Source organism: Numida meleagris, chromosome 5 (assembly GCF_002078875.1).
Source record: "Numida meleagris isolate 19003 breed g44 Domestic line chromosome 5, NumMel1.0, whole genome shotgun sequence".
Lineage (NCBI taxonomy): Eukaryota > Metazoa > Chordata > Aves > Galliformes > Numididae > Numida > Numida meleagris.
Window position 1 is genome coordinate 50306662 of NC_034413.1, and position 15297 is coordinate 50321958.

Consider the following 15297-nt stretch of genomic DNA (forward strand, 5'->3'; position numbering starts at 1 on the left):
CGGCGCGGCCCGGAGCGCAGCGGCCATCGTGCCTCCCCTCGCCGTAACAGCATCGCTTCCTGACAAGTGCGAGGTACAAAAGGTTGCGGAATTTATTAATGCGTATTAAGAAGAATCAGGGGCGATCAATAAAATCCTCATCTACATTCTTGGGCGACTTGGTAATTTTCTTGCTTCTGGAGCTTTTTAAAGAGTTATACCCTCTGTTGCCACACACGGGAAGATATTTTATTAGCAAATCAATCGAGACTTTGTAAAGGATAAGATTAATAGTTAAGATTTAGCATAATGGCGTTCGCGTTATGAATTATTGAAAATTATGCTATTGATTTTTTTCCTCGCTGCTCACCGAGAAGGTCAATTTTTGTTTTAACACAAATCGTCAAATATTAAAAGCCATACTTTTGTCAGAAGTTGGGGTTTATGGTTACAATGCATTCCTCGAATTATTTCACAACGCTCTCTCTCTACGCCTTGTGAAAAGAAAATAAAAATGAATGTGTTTTCTCTTGCCCTGGAAACTGAAAGCACCAGAGAGATCATCCCCCCCTTCTGCAGCACTGCTGCCAGAAACACCGAGAGCCAGGCGCTTACTGCCACTGCTCCTGCAACTTTTCCCTTTCCTTTCTTGCTTATTTTATTTTATTTTGGGAAAGAATGATCGCTGCAGATGGAATACAGGAAAATGATCACAGGAATACGGGGGGTAACGCTAAGTGCCTGCACGGCAAGTGAGATTTCCGCATCTCAGCACTCTCTGCGCATTTTACTGTTTTTCCCCCAGCTTCGAACCCATATTTACACCCGAACCTGTTACATTTTAAACAGTGATGGCACCAACTCTTTTTTTTTTTTCCCACTTTTTCCTTATCTTTCCTTTCTCTTCCCCTCCTTTTCTTTCTTTCTCCCCCCCCCCCCCCCCCCCCTTTTTTTTTTTTTTACTTTATTTCCTTCTTTCTTTTTTTCTTCCTTTTTTTTTAATCTGTCCCCAACCAGGGGCCGAGGCCGGGGACCCCCCCCGCAGTGAACTTGTTGGTGGTTCCCGTGCCGGACGCACGGGCCGCTGTGGGCCCTCTCCGCCCGCAGAACCCCGCCGGCCCCACAGCGCAGCTGCACGGGGAAGGATTTTTAAATCCCTATCTGCGACCTTCGCCCGGCTCCAAACACGCGTTTTCCAGCAGCGTGGGCTCCACTTCTCCCTGGTTTCCTGGCGCTCGGCTGCTGTGCTCTCTCCCGCACACTTTGCGTTGCTGGAAACAATAACCCCATTTAAAATTTCGCTGTGGCAATGAGACAGACCCTTTTAAAACCTTATCGCAGCTGTTCAAATACAACATCATTGTCAGGTTAAGAGGCAGCGCCTTTTACAGCCGCCGTCCCCGGCTCCTGTGTTGCCGCAGTTTAAACATTACCTTCCTCGATCCGCCGCCTCCCGGCTCGGCGCTGCCCCGCAGCCCTCCGCCACCGCGCTCCGAGCGGGGAAGGGGCAGCTCCCGGCTCGGCGCATTTAAGATCACGATCAGAGCCATTGCTAAGATTTGGCCGAGCCGGGGGAGAGCTGCGGAGGAGCCTCGGAGCGCCGCGTCCCCCCCTCGCTTTCTAGCAATTTCCTCTTCTCCAACAACAGCCCGGACGACCCACAGAGTTTAAAGCCACCAAATACTATTTTCCTCGACGCGGTTTAAGGCTTGACTGTGACATCTAATCGGGAATTTTATGCCCATCAAACGGCTCTTTCGTAATCTTTATTTACACTTTCGGAAAAGAAAAAAAAAAAAAAAAGGGGGTTCCAGAAACACCCCGGCCGCGGGCAGGGCGCGGAGGGCCGCGGAGAGCTGCGCGGCAGCGGAGGTGCGGGCGGCCCGGGCCACCCCCCAGGCAGGGCTGAGCCGGCCTGCCCTCGGCCGCCGCTTAGACGGGAGGGCTCTTTGATTTTTGTAATTGAAGATATGAATTTCTTCCGTGCCACCGCACGGAAAGCGAGATGATGGCTGTGATGATCGTGATTTAAATTTCGTATTCAGGGCCGCCAAACAGCTCCGAAAGGACCCTTCGCCCATGATAAATCACGAGGGGGGGTCTGAGAAACGGGCAGCGACTTTTTATTGAAAATGAATAGAAGGAAAGTTTAAGTTTGATGTAAATAGAAGTTGAATAAACATGCGAGAGCCGCTGGGGAGCTGGAGACTTAGGCTCTGGGCATTTAATGTCACTATTGTTTTAAATCATATTAAAATGGAATCAAGTAATTAACATTAATAAATAAATCAATATCGTGCAATAAATGAGATATACAGTCTACATTAATATAAAGGTTTTGCTCTCAGAGCCCCATATTTTTCCGAATGAGGGAAGGAAAAAAAAAACCCTACCAATGGCTCCATGCAGATGTAAATTACTGTTTGTAATAAAGCATAGGTGGACATTACAGATTTCTCCTCTAGCAAATGTCAGGGCTAAAACCCGGAGGTTACCAGACGTGCCGGTGGGCTTTCATTTCTCCGCCTTATCTTCCTAAACCTTATTACTCGTGATATGATGTTTTTCTCGACCGTGCTGACGATTCCCATCGTTGCAATTTGCTGTGTTTGTGTCTCATTATGGGGGGGGATGGGAGAGGCTGGATATTTCGCAGATGCCTTCAGTAACAAAGGTATTGCGAGAAATATCTGCCTTTAAAATAGGCTGGAGCCCAGGAAGCTTTTAGTCAAATTGCTTTCATTTACTCGATTCCAGCATTTTATTTAGGGCGTCTTTAAGCGCGCGGGCTGTGTATTTTATACGGCTCTGTTACATGGCGGGGAGATTGAAGGATAGTTTTTATTTAAAGGGAAAAAAAATATATTGGCTACAGTATTGTGACCTCTCTTCTTTTAATAACGCGGCTGTCACGCTGCCCAGAGCTCCGTGTGCCATGTTTTCATAGAAAGAGTCGGCGACTCGGCCGGGGGCTCGGATTCCCTGGATTTTTCTGACCGCGGGTGGGGGGCAGGAGCGCCCTGATGGCACTACGCCTTTTCCCAAATACAACACCTTATAAAATAAACAAAATTCCTCGCCGCCCATTGCTTCAGAGGTGCTGTTTCTGCTCTGGGGAGCGCACGGCAGCACCCACCGTATTCCGGCTTCGCCCACAGACTCAGCCTCCCTCTGTTGTATTCCCATATCTCCGCGCAGGGGCACAGCCTTATCCCTACGGGATTTTGGCGTGCAGACCGGTAGGCGATCCGGCTGCATCCCGGCATGTTTGACTTTCGGCAGACTGCTGCTGAATCTGAGGTTCAATCAGCAAAGAAGCAAATGCCCCTCTCGCCCTCCTGAAGGGGCAAGCTCAAAGGCGTTCGGAAATAGCTCCCAGCCTTTTCTTTCTGAAGGAATAAAGCAGAGAAACGAGGAGGGGAGGGGGGAGAAAGGATACAAGAGATGATCGACTCTGACAGAACCATCACATTAACAAGCCGAATCAAAAAAAAAAAAAAGGAACAAAGTGGCGTTCCCGTATTCAAGGTTTTTTTTTTTTTTTTTTTTTTTTTTTAAATTAACAACACACCCGGCTCCAATCAGCCGTTCACATCCTCTGAGAGCGGCCGCGCTAATTGCGAGGGGCTGAAACTTCACGTGGGAGCCCGAAGGCGCTGGGGTCGGTGCGGGCTTTCCCAAGAAGCCCCGAACGCCAGGAAAACAAACGGGAAAACTTTGCTGAATGCCCCCCTCTCGAAATAGGTATCTCCGCCGAGAGCAGGGGGGTTCCTCCGGGCTCTGTGTTGGGCTCAAAAGGGGCTCTTGTGGCGCCAGGGACCTGAGGATCTGTGGCTGCACAATGCTGGTGTATCGCAGACGGAAAGGCTATTTCTAGGAAACTGTTAACAATGAACTTCTAAAAAAAAAAAACAAAAAAAAACCAACCAAACAACAGCAACAAAAAGCCACCCCCAAACCCAGCGGACAGAGTGCCAACAAATGCTTTCACGGGATGCGGGGCTCTGGCAGCGAGGAACGCGGCTGAGCAGCAGAAATAGATTTCGGTGAATCCCGCAGCTGAGCAGAAAGAAGCGGAGCCCTTTCCTGGGGAGGTTCTGAGAAAAGTACGCATTGGAGGACAAAAAACAGAGAGCACGGAACAGCGAAACGGAACGCGCTCGGTCGCTGGAGAAAGCCCAGGGAATTCATGAGCTCCGCTTTAATTTTCTAATCTCTAGTTTCATTTTAATAGATCTCCGTAGTGTTGTTAAGGAGGGGGATTGCAATCAGCAGAGGCTTGGCAAGGTGATGTTCGGATATTAAAAACGTCTTCTTTTCGCTTTAGTCTCTGCCTGTCCATAAAAAAAATAAGCGCTCTCAGCACCTCACGTTAAAGCCGCGTTTAAATAAAACGCGTTTTTAAAATTACGCTTTCTGTATCGAAAGGTTTATTTAAGAAAAGCCTTCAGTAAAAAACGAAAGATAAACAGTGGCAGAGCCTGGGATTTATATTACTTTTGTTCTAGCCGCGTTGAGGCCGTCCTGAAAGGAGTAAATAGGTTTTCGTTCTAGGGAACGAATTCTGAATATCGTTTTTTTTTTTTCTTAAAATTATGGGATTTTTTTTAAAGCTCGGATGCGTTATAAAAGATTACGAGCACCAAAATTTCTTTTAAATTGGCATATTTCTCGAGCACGTCACGGTTACGGGTTATTTGTTTAATAAATCTTTTTGATGCTTTATTTTCTCATTTGGAAGGCCCTGAAATCTTCTCGTTACTTATATATTAGATGTTTTATTAGCGGTGGAATTATTATTAGGAGGAAATATACCGGAGCACGAGGACGGCGCAGTGCAGCAGCGATGCGCCCTCGTGTGGCTCCGGATGGAGGAGCAGCCGCCTCCCTCCCGGCCGCTCCATTTGCTGTCGGTCACGGCTTTCTCCCTTTCTTTCTAAATAGAAACCTAAAGCTGCTATAATTGAGCATTTATGCAAGATTAATGCCGGGGTGGTTAGGTTTCCGCGGCCCTCTTTTGCGGTGTGGGAACATTTTAAAGGGATCGGAATCCCCTAAGACGGACGCTTAGAGCACTACGGGGAACGGAAAGCGATCGCCCTGCTCTCGCCCTGTGGATTGGGACTCGGGAGAGACGCGAGAACGCTGCTGGAAGGTCGGGAGGAATGAAATCCGCGCCGCTCCGAGAGCTCCTAATTAATGGGCTTTGTGGGGAACGCGCAGCCGGGGGAAAACTGCCGAAATCGCATCTTTCTCACTACGTTGCCAAGCGTTTCTTCCCGCCCCCGCGTTTTATCCGGAGCGACAAAAGCATTATTTGGTTCTTTAGGATTTTTTTTTTCTTAAAAATTGTCGGGCCCGGCAGCGGAAGGGTCGGGGCGCGGGGCCGGTCGGGCTCTCCGCACCGCGGAGCCGCTCCCCTCGGTCGGCCGGGCGCTGCGCGTTGCGGGGCGCTGACACGGCCATGTGCGTGCGTGTGTGGGGCGTGAGGGTGAGCGAGAGAGAGGGAGACAGAGAGAGGGTGGGTGGTGGTGGAAAATAAGAGAGGAACCTTAAGGCGCCTAATTATTCAGAAAGGTTAAAGGTGATGACCTTGACATTTTGGAAGTTCAAAGGCATACACTTATGTTTTTCTTGCTAAGGGGTTTTTCAAATTTTTCTTTCTCAGCCGTGCCTCCCTCCGCTTCCCTCTCTCGGTTTTTTTTTTTTTTTTTTTTAAATTCTAGGGCTGTTCCTGACTTATTTGCACACTTTTGCCTTCCGCGAACACGAGAGTAACGAGAGCCGCTCCGTCCTATTCAAAAAACCAAATTCTTTTCTCACTCCTCGCCTTTATTGCACATTGCGGAAATCTCTTTTTCACCCACCAGAAGGTGTATAATATAACCCAATTAAGCTGTTTAGAACCTCGGCTTTTATGGTGTTGTCTAGACAGTTCAAGGTTTCGCAAACAGCCCAGCCGGGTCACGCCGTACAAAGCGGGGGGACCTCCGCCGGCCCCCGCGCAGCCCCGCGGCTCCGAGACCCACCCCTCCGCTCCGCAGGTTTTTCCTCCCCACGAGCGCCGACGCTTTATAGCTCCCTCTTGTCTCAGCCGCTCGGAGCCCTCGCTCTGCCTCAGCCTGCGCTGCAAGTAAACACTCATTGGCGTTGGGGGTTCGGGGCTTACCGGGGGCCTGACCAGTTAAAAGCCCTTTTCGTTGTTTATAGTAATGGCTCCAGCCGCAATGACGGGCTGCGGGCAGCCGTGCTCTCTCTGCCTCGCACTGGGGAGGGAGCAGCTCGCTTACGCGTATCTACAAAGGCAGAGCCAGAGAGCTGAGCTATTATTTATTTAAAATGCATTTAGAGTAATCCGCCTTGGCTCCCTCCCGTCATTATTTAACTGAACTTGGCTCTAGCCCGGGATCCTTCGGAGATGGAAATCCATACAGTGCACGGAAGTTATAACCTTAACTTTACTAGAAACCATTTATTCACATGAAAAAGACAGTGGCCCATGCTTTTGGATGACAATAGAAACATATATATATATATTTTATATATAGCGAACGTACATTTACCATCTCTTAAATAAACCGCATTCACTTAAAGGGAGGAAAGTGTTACCCTAGCTCAAAAGCAACAACATAGCCCCCCCCGAACTCAATGAATTGTAAGCAAAAACTACCAGACACACTGCAGGTCCATTGCTGGTACTGTGGGAGAGGAAAAAGATAGCACCTTTGGCGAGAACCACTTGAGAATGAACAGCTGGATTTACCCCAGGTTCCCTTAGCAGGAATCTGCTCCGCCAAGCCCCGAAATCTCCAGTGGCCATTCAGCGTGTAGAGCTGCACATGGAAATGAAACTTTGAGTTCCGCCGGGTGGCTGTGTCATGTAAACCCATTCACTTTGCATTCGGATGGCAGGTCAGACTGACTGAGGGATTCTTTTTTTCTTCTTCTTTCTTCGTTTTCTCTTTCTCTCTCGATTTTTTAAAAATTTTTTTCCTTGAATTTTTTTCTTTTTTTTTCTTTTCTTTTCTTTTTTTTTCCTCAAAACAAGGGATTTCCAGTGAAATATTGGAGTCGATCTCTGTTCAGTTTCTTTTCTTTCATCCTTCGATTCTGGAACCAGATTTTGACTTGCCGGTCAGTGAGGTTGAGCATTCTGGACAACTGCAGTCTTTTCTCTTTGTTTATGTACACGTTGAAGAAAAACTCACGTTCCAGTTCTCTTATCTGATATTTGGTATAGGGACACCTCTTTTTCCTCGATCGCTGAGGAACTGCTGAAATTAAAGAGAAAACGCTGATTTATGCAGAATACGACCGCGCTCGGCTGAGAAGAGCTCAGACTTTTGCCGTGTCCCCCCGCCCGGGAAGCAGCCCTCCAGCAGCTCCGATAACATCCCCGGGCTTTTGCTCTCCGGTTGTCACGGGGGGGGGAAAAAAAAAAAAAAAAAAAAAAAAGAATATTTCCCAACTTCTCCTTAAAAGAGAGCACTTCGAGCGCTACCGAGAGATATTTAAATAGGCTGGAAATATTCCAAGTTTCTCCAAGTCCTTTCGCCCCCACCCCCGCCCCAAACAAACGAAGAGTTCAGGCTGCACCGCGGAGGCAGCTCCGAGCGCTACCTGTGAGATCTCGCCGTCCGCCCCCCGCCAAATCAACAATTTAATAACAATTAATATCCTCTTCCGAGAATACCTTAAGCCCACCTAAATTGGTTTCCTATCGTAAACACGCTTTACAACGGTGAAGGAAATCTTATAGGATATATAAAATCCTTTGGATGCTTATAAAATGGCACATAAAATGCGGCTTGACAAAGTGTCGGCCTTGTACTCTTGCCCCCGCGTCACCGCCGATACCTACCTGAACTGTTGCTCTTCTCTGCAACAGCCTCACCGGGAGGGGAAGCGGCTCCGCTCGCCGTTGTCACTTTCTTCTCCTGGCTGGAAGGTGCCTTGCTGCAGGCGCTGTGCTGGGGCTTCAGGTCGCCCTTGTCCGCGTCCCCCTCGCCCTCGGACTGCTGCTGGTACGGGGGAGCGGGGGCCGGCTCGTAGAACTGGTCGAAGCCCTGCGGCAGGATGCCGTTCCTCCCCACCGAGCTGTAGAAGTTGGAGGCGGCGGGGGACGCTCCGTGGTGGCCGCACACGGGGTCCGTTTTGAATAACATTTCCGTCCTCCTGTTCGCGGGCTGCAGAAAGTCCCTGTGCATCACCTCTTCAGCTGAGTAATAGGGAGCGTAACTGCCCCTGTACTGCCATTTGCTGCGCTCTAATCCGTATTCCCTGAATGCCACTTCGCGCACAGGTTGGACATGAGGTAAATTAGAAGAATAAGGAAAAGTCATTTGACAGGAAGACGATTGCGACAAAAAAGAGGGTTTCGTCGAGAAGTCTGAGGGCGAGACGTAATAAGCGCACCCTGGCAGATACATATTGGATGCGCCGTGACTGCAATCGTCAAACTCGGTCATGTCTTCCTTTTCGCGATTGCGAGCGACCGGGAGGCTTCAATGCATTGAACGAGATCCATCTATTGCACAAGAGGCTTTGGACAGGATCAACTAAGAAAAAATCCCCACCGTGTGCTGACGTGCAATTCATCTTGATTGATTCTAGTGGTAATTATGTCACGTGACGCAATGTAGAAATGTCCTTATATCTATATCGGCCCCTCGGAACGGCTCCCGAGATCTCTCCAAACAGCCCTCCCGGCACGGAGAGATGAGCGGGCGGCCCCGCTCGCCTTTTCCCCTCCTTCTCCGGCGGCCGAGCGGTGCCCGAGGTGCTGCGGGCGTTCACCTGGGGCCGCGCCGCCCTGCCCGCCGCCCGCCCGCCGCCTCCGCCGGGTGCGGGGCCCCGCGGCGCGGCCCCCCCCGCATCGCCGCCGCCCGCCCGGGAGCCTCCGTCGGGGAAGGCGAACTCTGGGCCGCGGTGCGGGCTCCGAGCCGGGCACCGGGCCTCTGTAATGTGATCGCTGCTCGTTAGCGGGAGCGGCTCTGCCGGTGGCGGCCGCCGGGTGCTGTTCACGCGGCGCGGCCGAGTCCCATTCACGCGCTCTGAGGTCCGAGCGTATCTGCCCGCCCGGCTCCGGCACTCCGAGGCTGGCACCCAAATCCGTCCCGAAACTGCGATCCCAGAGCGCCTCGTGTTCCCTCGCTCGAGCCCGAGCACCAAGCGTTTGTGCGAGGGCGCCGTGGGCGAGCTGCAAGGAGAAAGATGCAAAGAGAACATCTCTCAGCAGCGGGTCTCGGGAAGGGGAGACACTTTGGGGCTCTTCTGGCAGGAGAAGGGCCGGGGCAGGGGGAGAAGCACACAAGCACGCTTTCCTTGGAAGCAGAGCCGCGCACAAAGTGACCTCTGTTCGTGCCTCCAACTCCCACCAAACCTTCACTTTCATTGGAAGGGAAGAGCGGGGCCGGGAGCAGGCGGCACGCACAGCGCCCGCAGCCCTGCCCTGCCCTGCCCTGCCCTGCCCTGCCTTCGAGGGCTCCCTTCTACCCACTTTCTCTTTCTCCTTGAAATATTATTTAAAATAGACGAGCGCAAACCGGGTCACAAAGACTGAAAAGGGAACGGAGTAAACAATACGCACCAGCAACAGCCCGGTGCTCGAGCAGCTCCTCATTCCAGCAACGTTTGCCAGCTCTCTATGGGAATGCCTTTTTCCATCACCGCACAGCATAGCCACAGCAGTCCTGCCATATGCCGCTCTCCAAACCAACCTGCAATCCATCCGAGCTCTCAGGCCCGCCAGGGTCGCTCCCCGACACCCGGACACCTCCGGGCGCTCCGTGCAGCCCCCAGGCCCCGAGCTGCTTCCCAGAGGCGGCCGCCACCCAGGTAGGGAAGTAAGGACCGGCCCGCAGCACCGAGGCGCGCGGAGAAAGCCCGTGGCTCTGACGGGACCGGGTTCGGGCAGCCGCAGCCCCGCGCTGCAGACAGGTCCGGATGGAGATCCTCAACCCGGCCCCCCAGCCAGACCCCGCATCCAGACCCGCAACCTGCCCCCGCCCGCCGCCACGGCCCCTCCGCGCCTGTTCCTCCAAAACGGGCGAGGGCTGCCGCAGGGGCTCCTGCAGTGCAGCCCCCGGCCCTTACGAAACCGAGAGACCCGAATCCAGCTGATCAGATGGAGCTCATCCTTTTTATTCTCTCTTTTTCCCCCTCATACAGCACTGTGGTGTTGCCCTGACGCCTCGCTTTCAGACCACCTCACGCCACAAATGGCTGCCAGTAGAGAGCCTTTCGCTATCACCAGTTATCACCAGAAACCACGACACAAAGCCACCATTTCCTCCCTTTACCAGGAATGTTCAAGCCTTCTCGATTTTGCCACGACACACGAACCACCTCCCAAAAACGATGCCTGCGCAGCTAAAATGGCTCCTGCGTCCATCACCGCAGAGCCGTGGGTCGTGCCCCAGGGCTGAGACCGGGCTCACAGCGGGACTGGCTCTGGGACCCTCAGAAAGGTCGTTTTCTTCACCGCTCAGGCAACAAATTGTTCCTCAGCCAGAACCCCGCACCTTGCTTTCGATGCAGCGAGCCCAGCATCAATTATGTGTCGGCGCAGGAGCCAACCGGTTTCAACTAATTCAAGTTCAAAGACATGGCGACGATTTGTTAATACGAAAACAGACCTTGTAGGAAACAACCCCTTAAAAAGCGATCCGAGTCGGGAGCGGGAGCCCAATACCGCAGCAGAACCCCTTCCACAATAGAGCAGAGCCGGGGGTCCCCACCCGCCGGAGCCTCCACCCCGGGGTCGGTCCCCAGCCCAGCTCCGAGCATCGCATCCCCCCGTTGTTTGCCTCGCTCCCGTTACATCGCATCGCAACACAAATGCTCGTCTTGTCCACGGCCGGGCGCATACTTTACCGTTAGGCGTCTTGAAACATCTGCAACCGCTGCGTGGGATCACCAAGGGTTTCGCTCCTAGTGGCATTTCCAAAAGCCCTCCGTGGCGGTGCGGGCGCCCCGCGGACCTTGCGGGAGAGGAGGTGCGGGCGCGGCTGGCGGAGATGCGGCGCTCCGTGCCACCCAAGATAAGACACTAACTTGACCTTAACTTTGTTATGGCGCCCCTAGTATCTGGAGAACGTGAACAGACACTGTCTGGCAGCTCTCGTAAAAACCGACTGGAGAAGAGATTCTGAGTCATTTCATTTATTGCCACTACAGTTCTGCAAGAAAGCTTTTCCTCCCTGCCAAACTTTAATTATTTATGCTCTTTTAGGAAGCACAAAGGCATCCAGAGCCATTTCCAACGAGCCGAGTTGCGTTCGCAGCCTTATCAAACGCGCAGCCCCCCTCGGAAGGGCTTTATCTCCTTGGGGCTGCGGTCGGAATGCGAAGACGGTGATGTCGGAGTCAATAAAGGCACCGCCGCCCGCTGCGGGGGGACGTGGGCACGGGCGCAGCCGATGGGTGCCCACCGTCACCCCGGACCGCGGCACCGCGCGGAGATACGGCTGCGGCACCCGCACCGCCCAACCCAGGGTCGGGGGTACGCGCCGCAGCTCCTGCGCTCACCCCCGGGGCCGCGCCCGCAGGCGGGCACGCGTGTGCTCACATGTGCCCGGGGTGCGCGCACGGGGCGGGTGCGTGATCTGCCACACGTGTGTGTGCGTGTGCCTGTGCGTGTGTGAGTGCCTCCCCGAGTGCCCTCAACGACTGTCGTCGCTCGCAGCTTCGGATGAGCAGCCGGAACCTGCCGTGTGCGCACGTCTGTGTGCACCATTTTGTCCCGCAGATGCGTGTTCCCTGCGTGTGCCCGCTGATGCTCAGATATGTGCAAGGCGTGCACAGGGACGCACAGACACACGTAATGCACAGAGTTCTGCAGCACGTCGCGTTTCAGACCCCGTCTCCCTGCTTTGTAACCTATTTCTCCTTCCGAGGGCGGCTCTGACTGGCAGTACGCATTCAGCCGTCGTCGTGGATCGGATGCGTTTAATGAATAATCCATTGCATTTCCCATCTTTCCATCCCAGTCCTCTTCGGGTTTCGCATCACAAATGGGGGAAAGGCTACGGCTGTACCGGGGTGGGACAGAGAAGGGCGGCACAAAGACTCTGTTTTCTCAAGGGCCTGAGTAGTATTCCAGAAGGAATAAAAAAAGCTCTTTATCTGTTTTTCGCCTTTCTCCCGGTTCGCATCGTTGGGGTTGCTTCCAGTTTTCTTAATTAGAGGACCGCTGCCGAGGGAAGAGCCTCCCACTGCCCGCAGTGCGCCGGGGCTGCGCGCCCCGAGGGCTCCCACGGATGCGGGCAGCGCTGCCCTCCGGCCCCGCTAATCTCTGCCCGCAGCGAGGTGGGCTCTGGCCCCTCTGGGAGGCGAGAATGGCGCCTCCAGGTCGGGCTGCGTCTCCTTCTCCCTTCCGACACGCCCGGGTGGTACTTTGGGGCTGCGGGAAGATGGCTGCGGCGCTGCCCTCAGCTCGGATATGTCTCCTTTATGAAATAATGAGTTTATTGCCTCCTGGAAGGCAACGGGCCCGCTAAATACATGGCTTCTTTGTGCCGCGCCTTGTGATTGTGTAGCGTTGTTGCGTAAACTGCAAACAACCACATTTGAGCTCGCTTTATACACCAGAAAATAGCGCAGGCTCCGCCAGCGTAATTATTATTACTACTGGGAGAGGCAGCCCAAGGTTTCGCGTGTGGAAACGCCTCTTCATTAGAAACAGATATACGTGGAAATTGCAGCCAAAAGGCGTTTTAATCAGGAGCTGTATTTCCGTGAGATTTTTTTCTGCCCCGCAATCTCAGCCGGAGCACTCCCACACTCGCGGCCCTGCGGCAGCATGGGGCCGTGTGCCGGAGAGCTGCAGCACAGCACCGGGCAGCGGGATGCTGGAAAAACCGATTTCATTCCCTTCCTACAGCCATGATCGGTCGGCGTGGGCTCCTCTCCCAGCCTCTCTGGTCGAGTTTCTCCTCTGAGGTTTATAACCGGACAAAAAAAACAGAGAAAGAGTCCCCTCTTTCCCTCATAAAAACCTCTGCGGAAACGGCCGTGGGGACAGCCTCAGAAAATAATCGAACCTCCAGGCTCGCCCCTCTCCTGCTCCCGCAGTACCTCGGGGTGAACGGGGCCCTGAGAGGCCCGGCTGCCCCCTGCCCCGGCCCCAGCGGCACCGCCCGCTCCCCCCCTCCCGTTTGTTTGGGGCCGCGCTTGGACAAGGCCAAAGTCAGCGGCGGAGGAAGGGCAGGACCCGGTCCGGCCACCTGGGGAGGCCACCGCCGAGAGCCGCATGCGACCGGGCCGAGTAGGTCGCGGTCACACCGCCCCGCTGCTCCGGGGCCGAGCCGGCTCCCGGAAGGCTCGGAGGGCAGGCCCTCGCCCCGGCCCCGCGGGGAGCGGCGACCCCGCGGGGCTCCGCTCCGCCCGTCCCGCTGCAGCCGTCGGGGCCGAGCCGTCGGGGTGGGAGGCGGCAGCGCGGGGCGCGGAGCGATGGGGCCGGCGGGCGCGGAGCCGGTGCGCGGATTACGCGCGGGCCTTGCGCGAGCGTCACGTGCCCTCTCCGCCGGGCCGCGGCTGAATGCGATCGGGGCTGGTAAAAAAATAAAATAAAATAAAAAATTAAAAGGTTTATTTGGAAACCGCTTTCTGCGATCTGTGCTCCAACAGGTTATTCCAAACCACAAAACATGCGAGCGCCGCATGCTCGCCTTCAGAAGCGGGGAACACATGAAGGGACCAGCCGGGATTTACAGAGCTGACGTCTTTACTAGGCGTTATTCTTTTATTTTTTTTTTTTTCTGCAAAATGGTGTTTACATACAGTTAAAAGACATCGATTTTAGTTTAGCACCGCTCGTTCTCCGGGGAAAGAGAGGGTCAGAAGCAGGAGAAAATCTATATAAAAGGAGAAAGAAAGGGGGAAAAGCTGATAATACTGGTTTCAGTGCTGGGCTGGCTCGTCTTCTTCGTTTTGCCTAAGAGCTCAGCGGTTTGCCGATGTACACGGGGATCCTACGCGTCTCGAGAATTTGACTTAAATGGGGAAAACCACCCAGCTCCCGCCTTGCAGCCGCGACCACATGCTACTCTATGGGGCGAACACAAGTTCATGCAGGAACGGGCGGACGCCGCGCTAGTACATAGAAAGCGCCTGCTCACGCATTACCACTCTTTTCTTTTTCATTCGTCGGTTCTGAAACCAAATTTTGACTTGCTGATCGCTTAAATTCAGTCTGTTCGATAGTTCTTTCCTCTTCTGTCGGTTAATAAACTCATTGAGGAGAAACTCGTTTTCCAATTCGGCAATTTGTTGTTTTGTGTAAGGTTTCCGTTTCTTTCTCGATCTCCCCTGGGTGGGGCACCAAGGCAAACCTACAACAAACACGTCGATAATTTAGTGGGGCACGGCTGTGGGTTACAGAGAATACACACAAACCCGCGAGGCAACAGGGCAACGCTAGGTCGGCAAAACCTGGCAAAGCACGTCTGACAGCACGATTCAATCTACCCCCCAGTCGGGTTAAGCTATCACCGTTCCGAAGGGGTTACGGGAGTGGGGGGTGGGGGTACAAACAATTACAGGCATCTCTTAGAAAGCACGGAGCGCTAGGTCGCCTCGAACTAAAGCGAGAGATTTAAGGCATACCATCCTGCACTGAAGGTCTGAGGCATGACTGGACTGCTGCGGGCTGAACTGTCAGGTTCAAGTTGACCGAATTCTTGATGTCCTCCTTTAGGCTGGAAGTGCAGGAATTCACTTCAAAAAGAGCGGCCGAGCCGTGCAAGCTTCTCGGCAGGCTCGAGTGGTCATACTTTGCGGGCTTTAAGTTGGCTGCGTGAGTAATAGTTGGGTCATTTGCGAAAGATTGCCTCTGCCTGCATCTTTCCTCTTGTTTGGAGCTCGCATCGTGGGCGTAATATTTATTGTTTTCTTCCAGGCACTCTTTGTTGCTGTTGGAGCTGATGCTGATTGGAACGGAGCCGGGGAGGTACGGCTGCGCCGCGCCGCCGAACGCGTGGCCCTGCGGCTGGGCTGCGCACGGACTGGGGCACGTCCACGGGATCGAGCTCCGGGGGTAGGAAATGGTGGGCAGAGCCGCCAACTGACTGCCATTAGCCCGCAAATTGGGAAAATAAAAGGAATCTGGAGATTGCAAGTTCAAGAGAGAACCAACGTAGCCAGATCTGTAGAGACTGCGATCACACATTTCCAACAAAGGACTTCAGCTGTTCTTACAGCAGTATTTAGTTACAACAGGGAATAAGCGGAAAGCCTAAAACGATTGGACGAAACTTTGCAGACAGGTTCTTCAAAGCCGGTAATTTCAGCACCGCCTCCAGCCACCGAGCCACGGTG

At 53.4% G+C, this 15297-nt stretch overlaps 2 protein-coding genes across 3 annotated transcripts; both read right to left on the reverse strand.

The window, feature by feature from the left end:
• HOXD11 (homeobox D11) lies at nucleotides 6420-8807 on the reverse strand. Of its 2 annotated transcripts, none has more exons than XM_021399896.1 (2): nucleotides 7841-8807; nucleotides 6420-7250 (listed from the first exon to the last, which is right to left on the reverse strand). In XM_021399896.1, the coding sequence occupies exons 1-2, from the start codon at nucleotides 8445-8447 to the stop codon at nucleotides 7018-7020; spliced, it is 840 nt and encodes a 279-aa protein (XP_021255571.1). In that variant the 5' UTR covers nucleotides 8448-8807; the 3' UTR covers nucleotides 6420-7017. The 2 variants fall into 2 exon arrangements, with proteins under 2 accessions (XP_021255571.1, XP_021255570.1); XM_021399895.1 differs by having other exon boundaries at nucleotides 6420-7253; nucleotides 7841-8806.
• On the reverse strand, nucleotides 13688-15200 carry HOXD12 (homeobox D12). Its single transcript, XM_021399756.1, has 2 exons — nucleotides 14587-15200; nucleotides 13688-14312 (listed from the first exon to the last, which is right to left on the reverse strand). The coding sequence occupies exons 1-2, from the start codon at nucleotides 15146-15148 to the stop codon at nucleotides 14074-14076; spliced, it is 801 nt and encodes a 266-aa protein (XP_021255431.1). The 5' UTR covers nucleotides 15149-15200; the 3' UTR covers nucleotides 13688-14073.

Coding starts and splice junctions, on each gene's coding strand:
- HOXD12 (XM_021399756.1), bottom strand. CDS start 15,148: ATGTGTGATCGCAGTCTCTACAGATCTGGCTACGTTGGTTCTCTCTTG. Junction 14,313..14,586: donor CAGACCTTCAGTGCAGGATG/GTATGCCTTAAA, acceptor TGTTTGTTGTAG/GTTTGCCTTGGTGCCCCACC.
- HOXD11 (XM_021399895.1), bottom strand. CDS start 8,447: ATGACCGAGTTTGACGATTGCAGTCACGGCGCATCCAATATGTATCTG. Junction 7,254..7,840: donor AGAGAAGAGCAACAGTTCAG/GTAGGTATCGGC, acceptor CTTTAATTTCAG/CAGTTCCTCAGCGATCGAGG.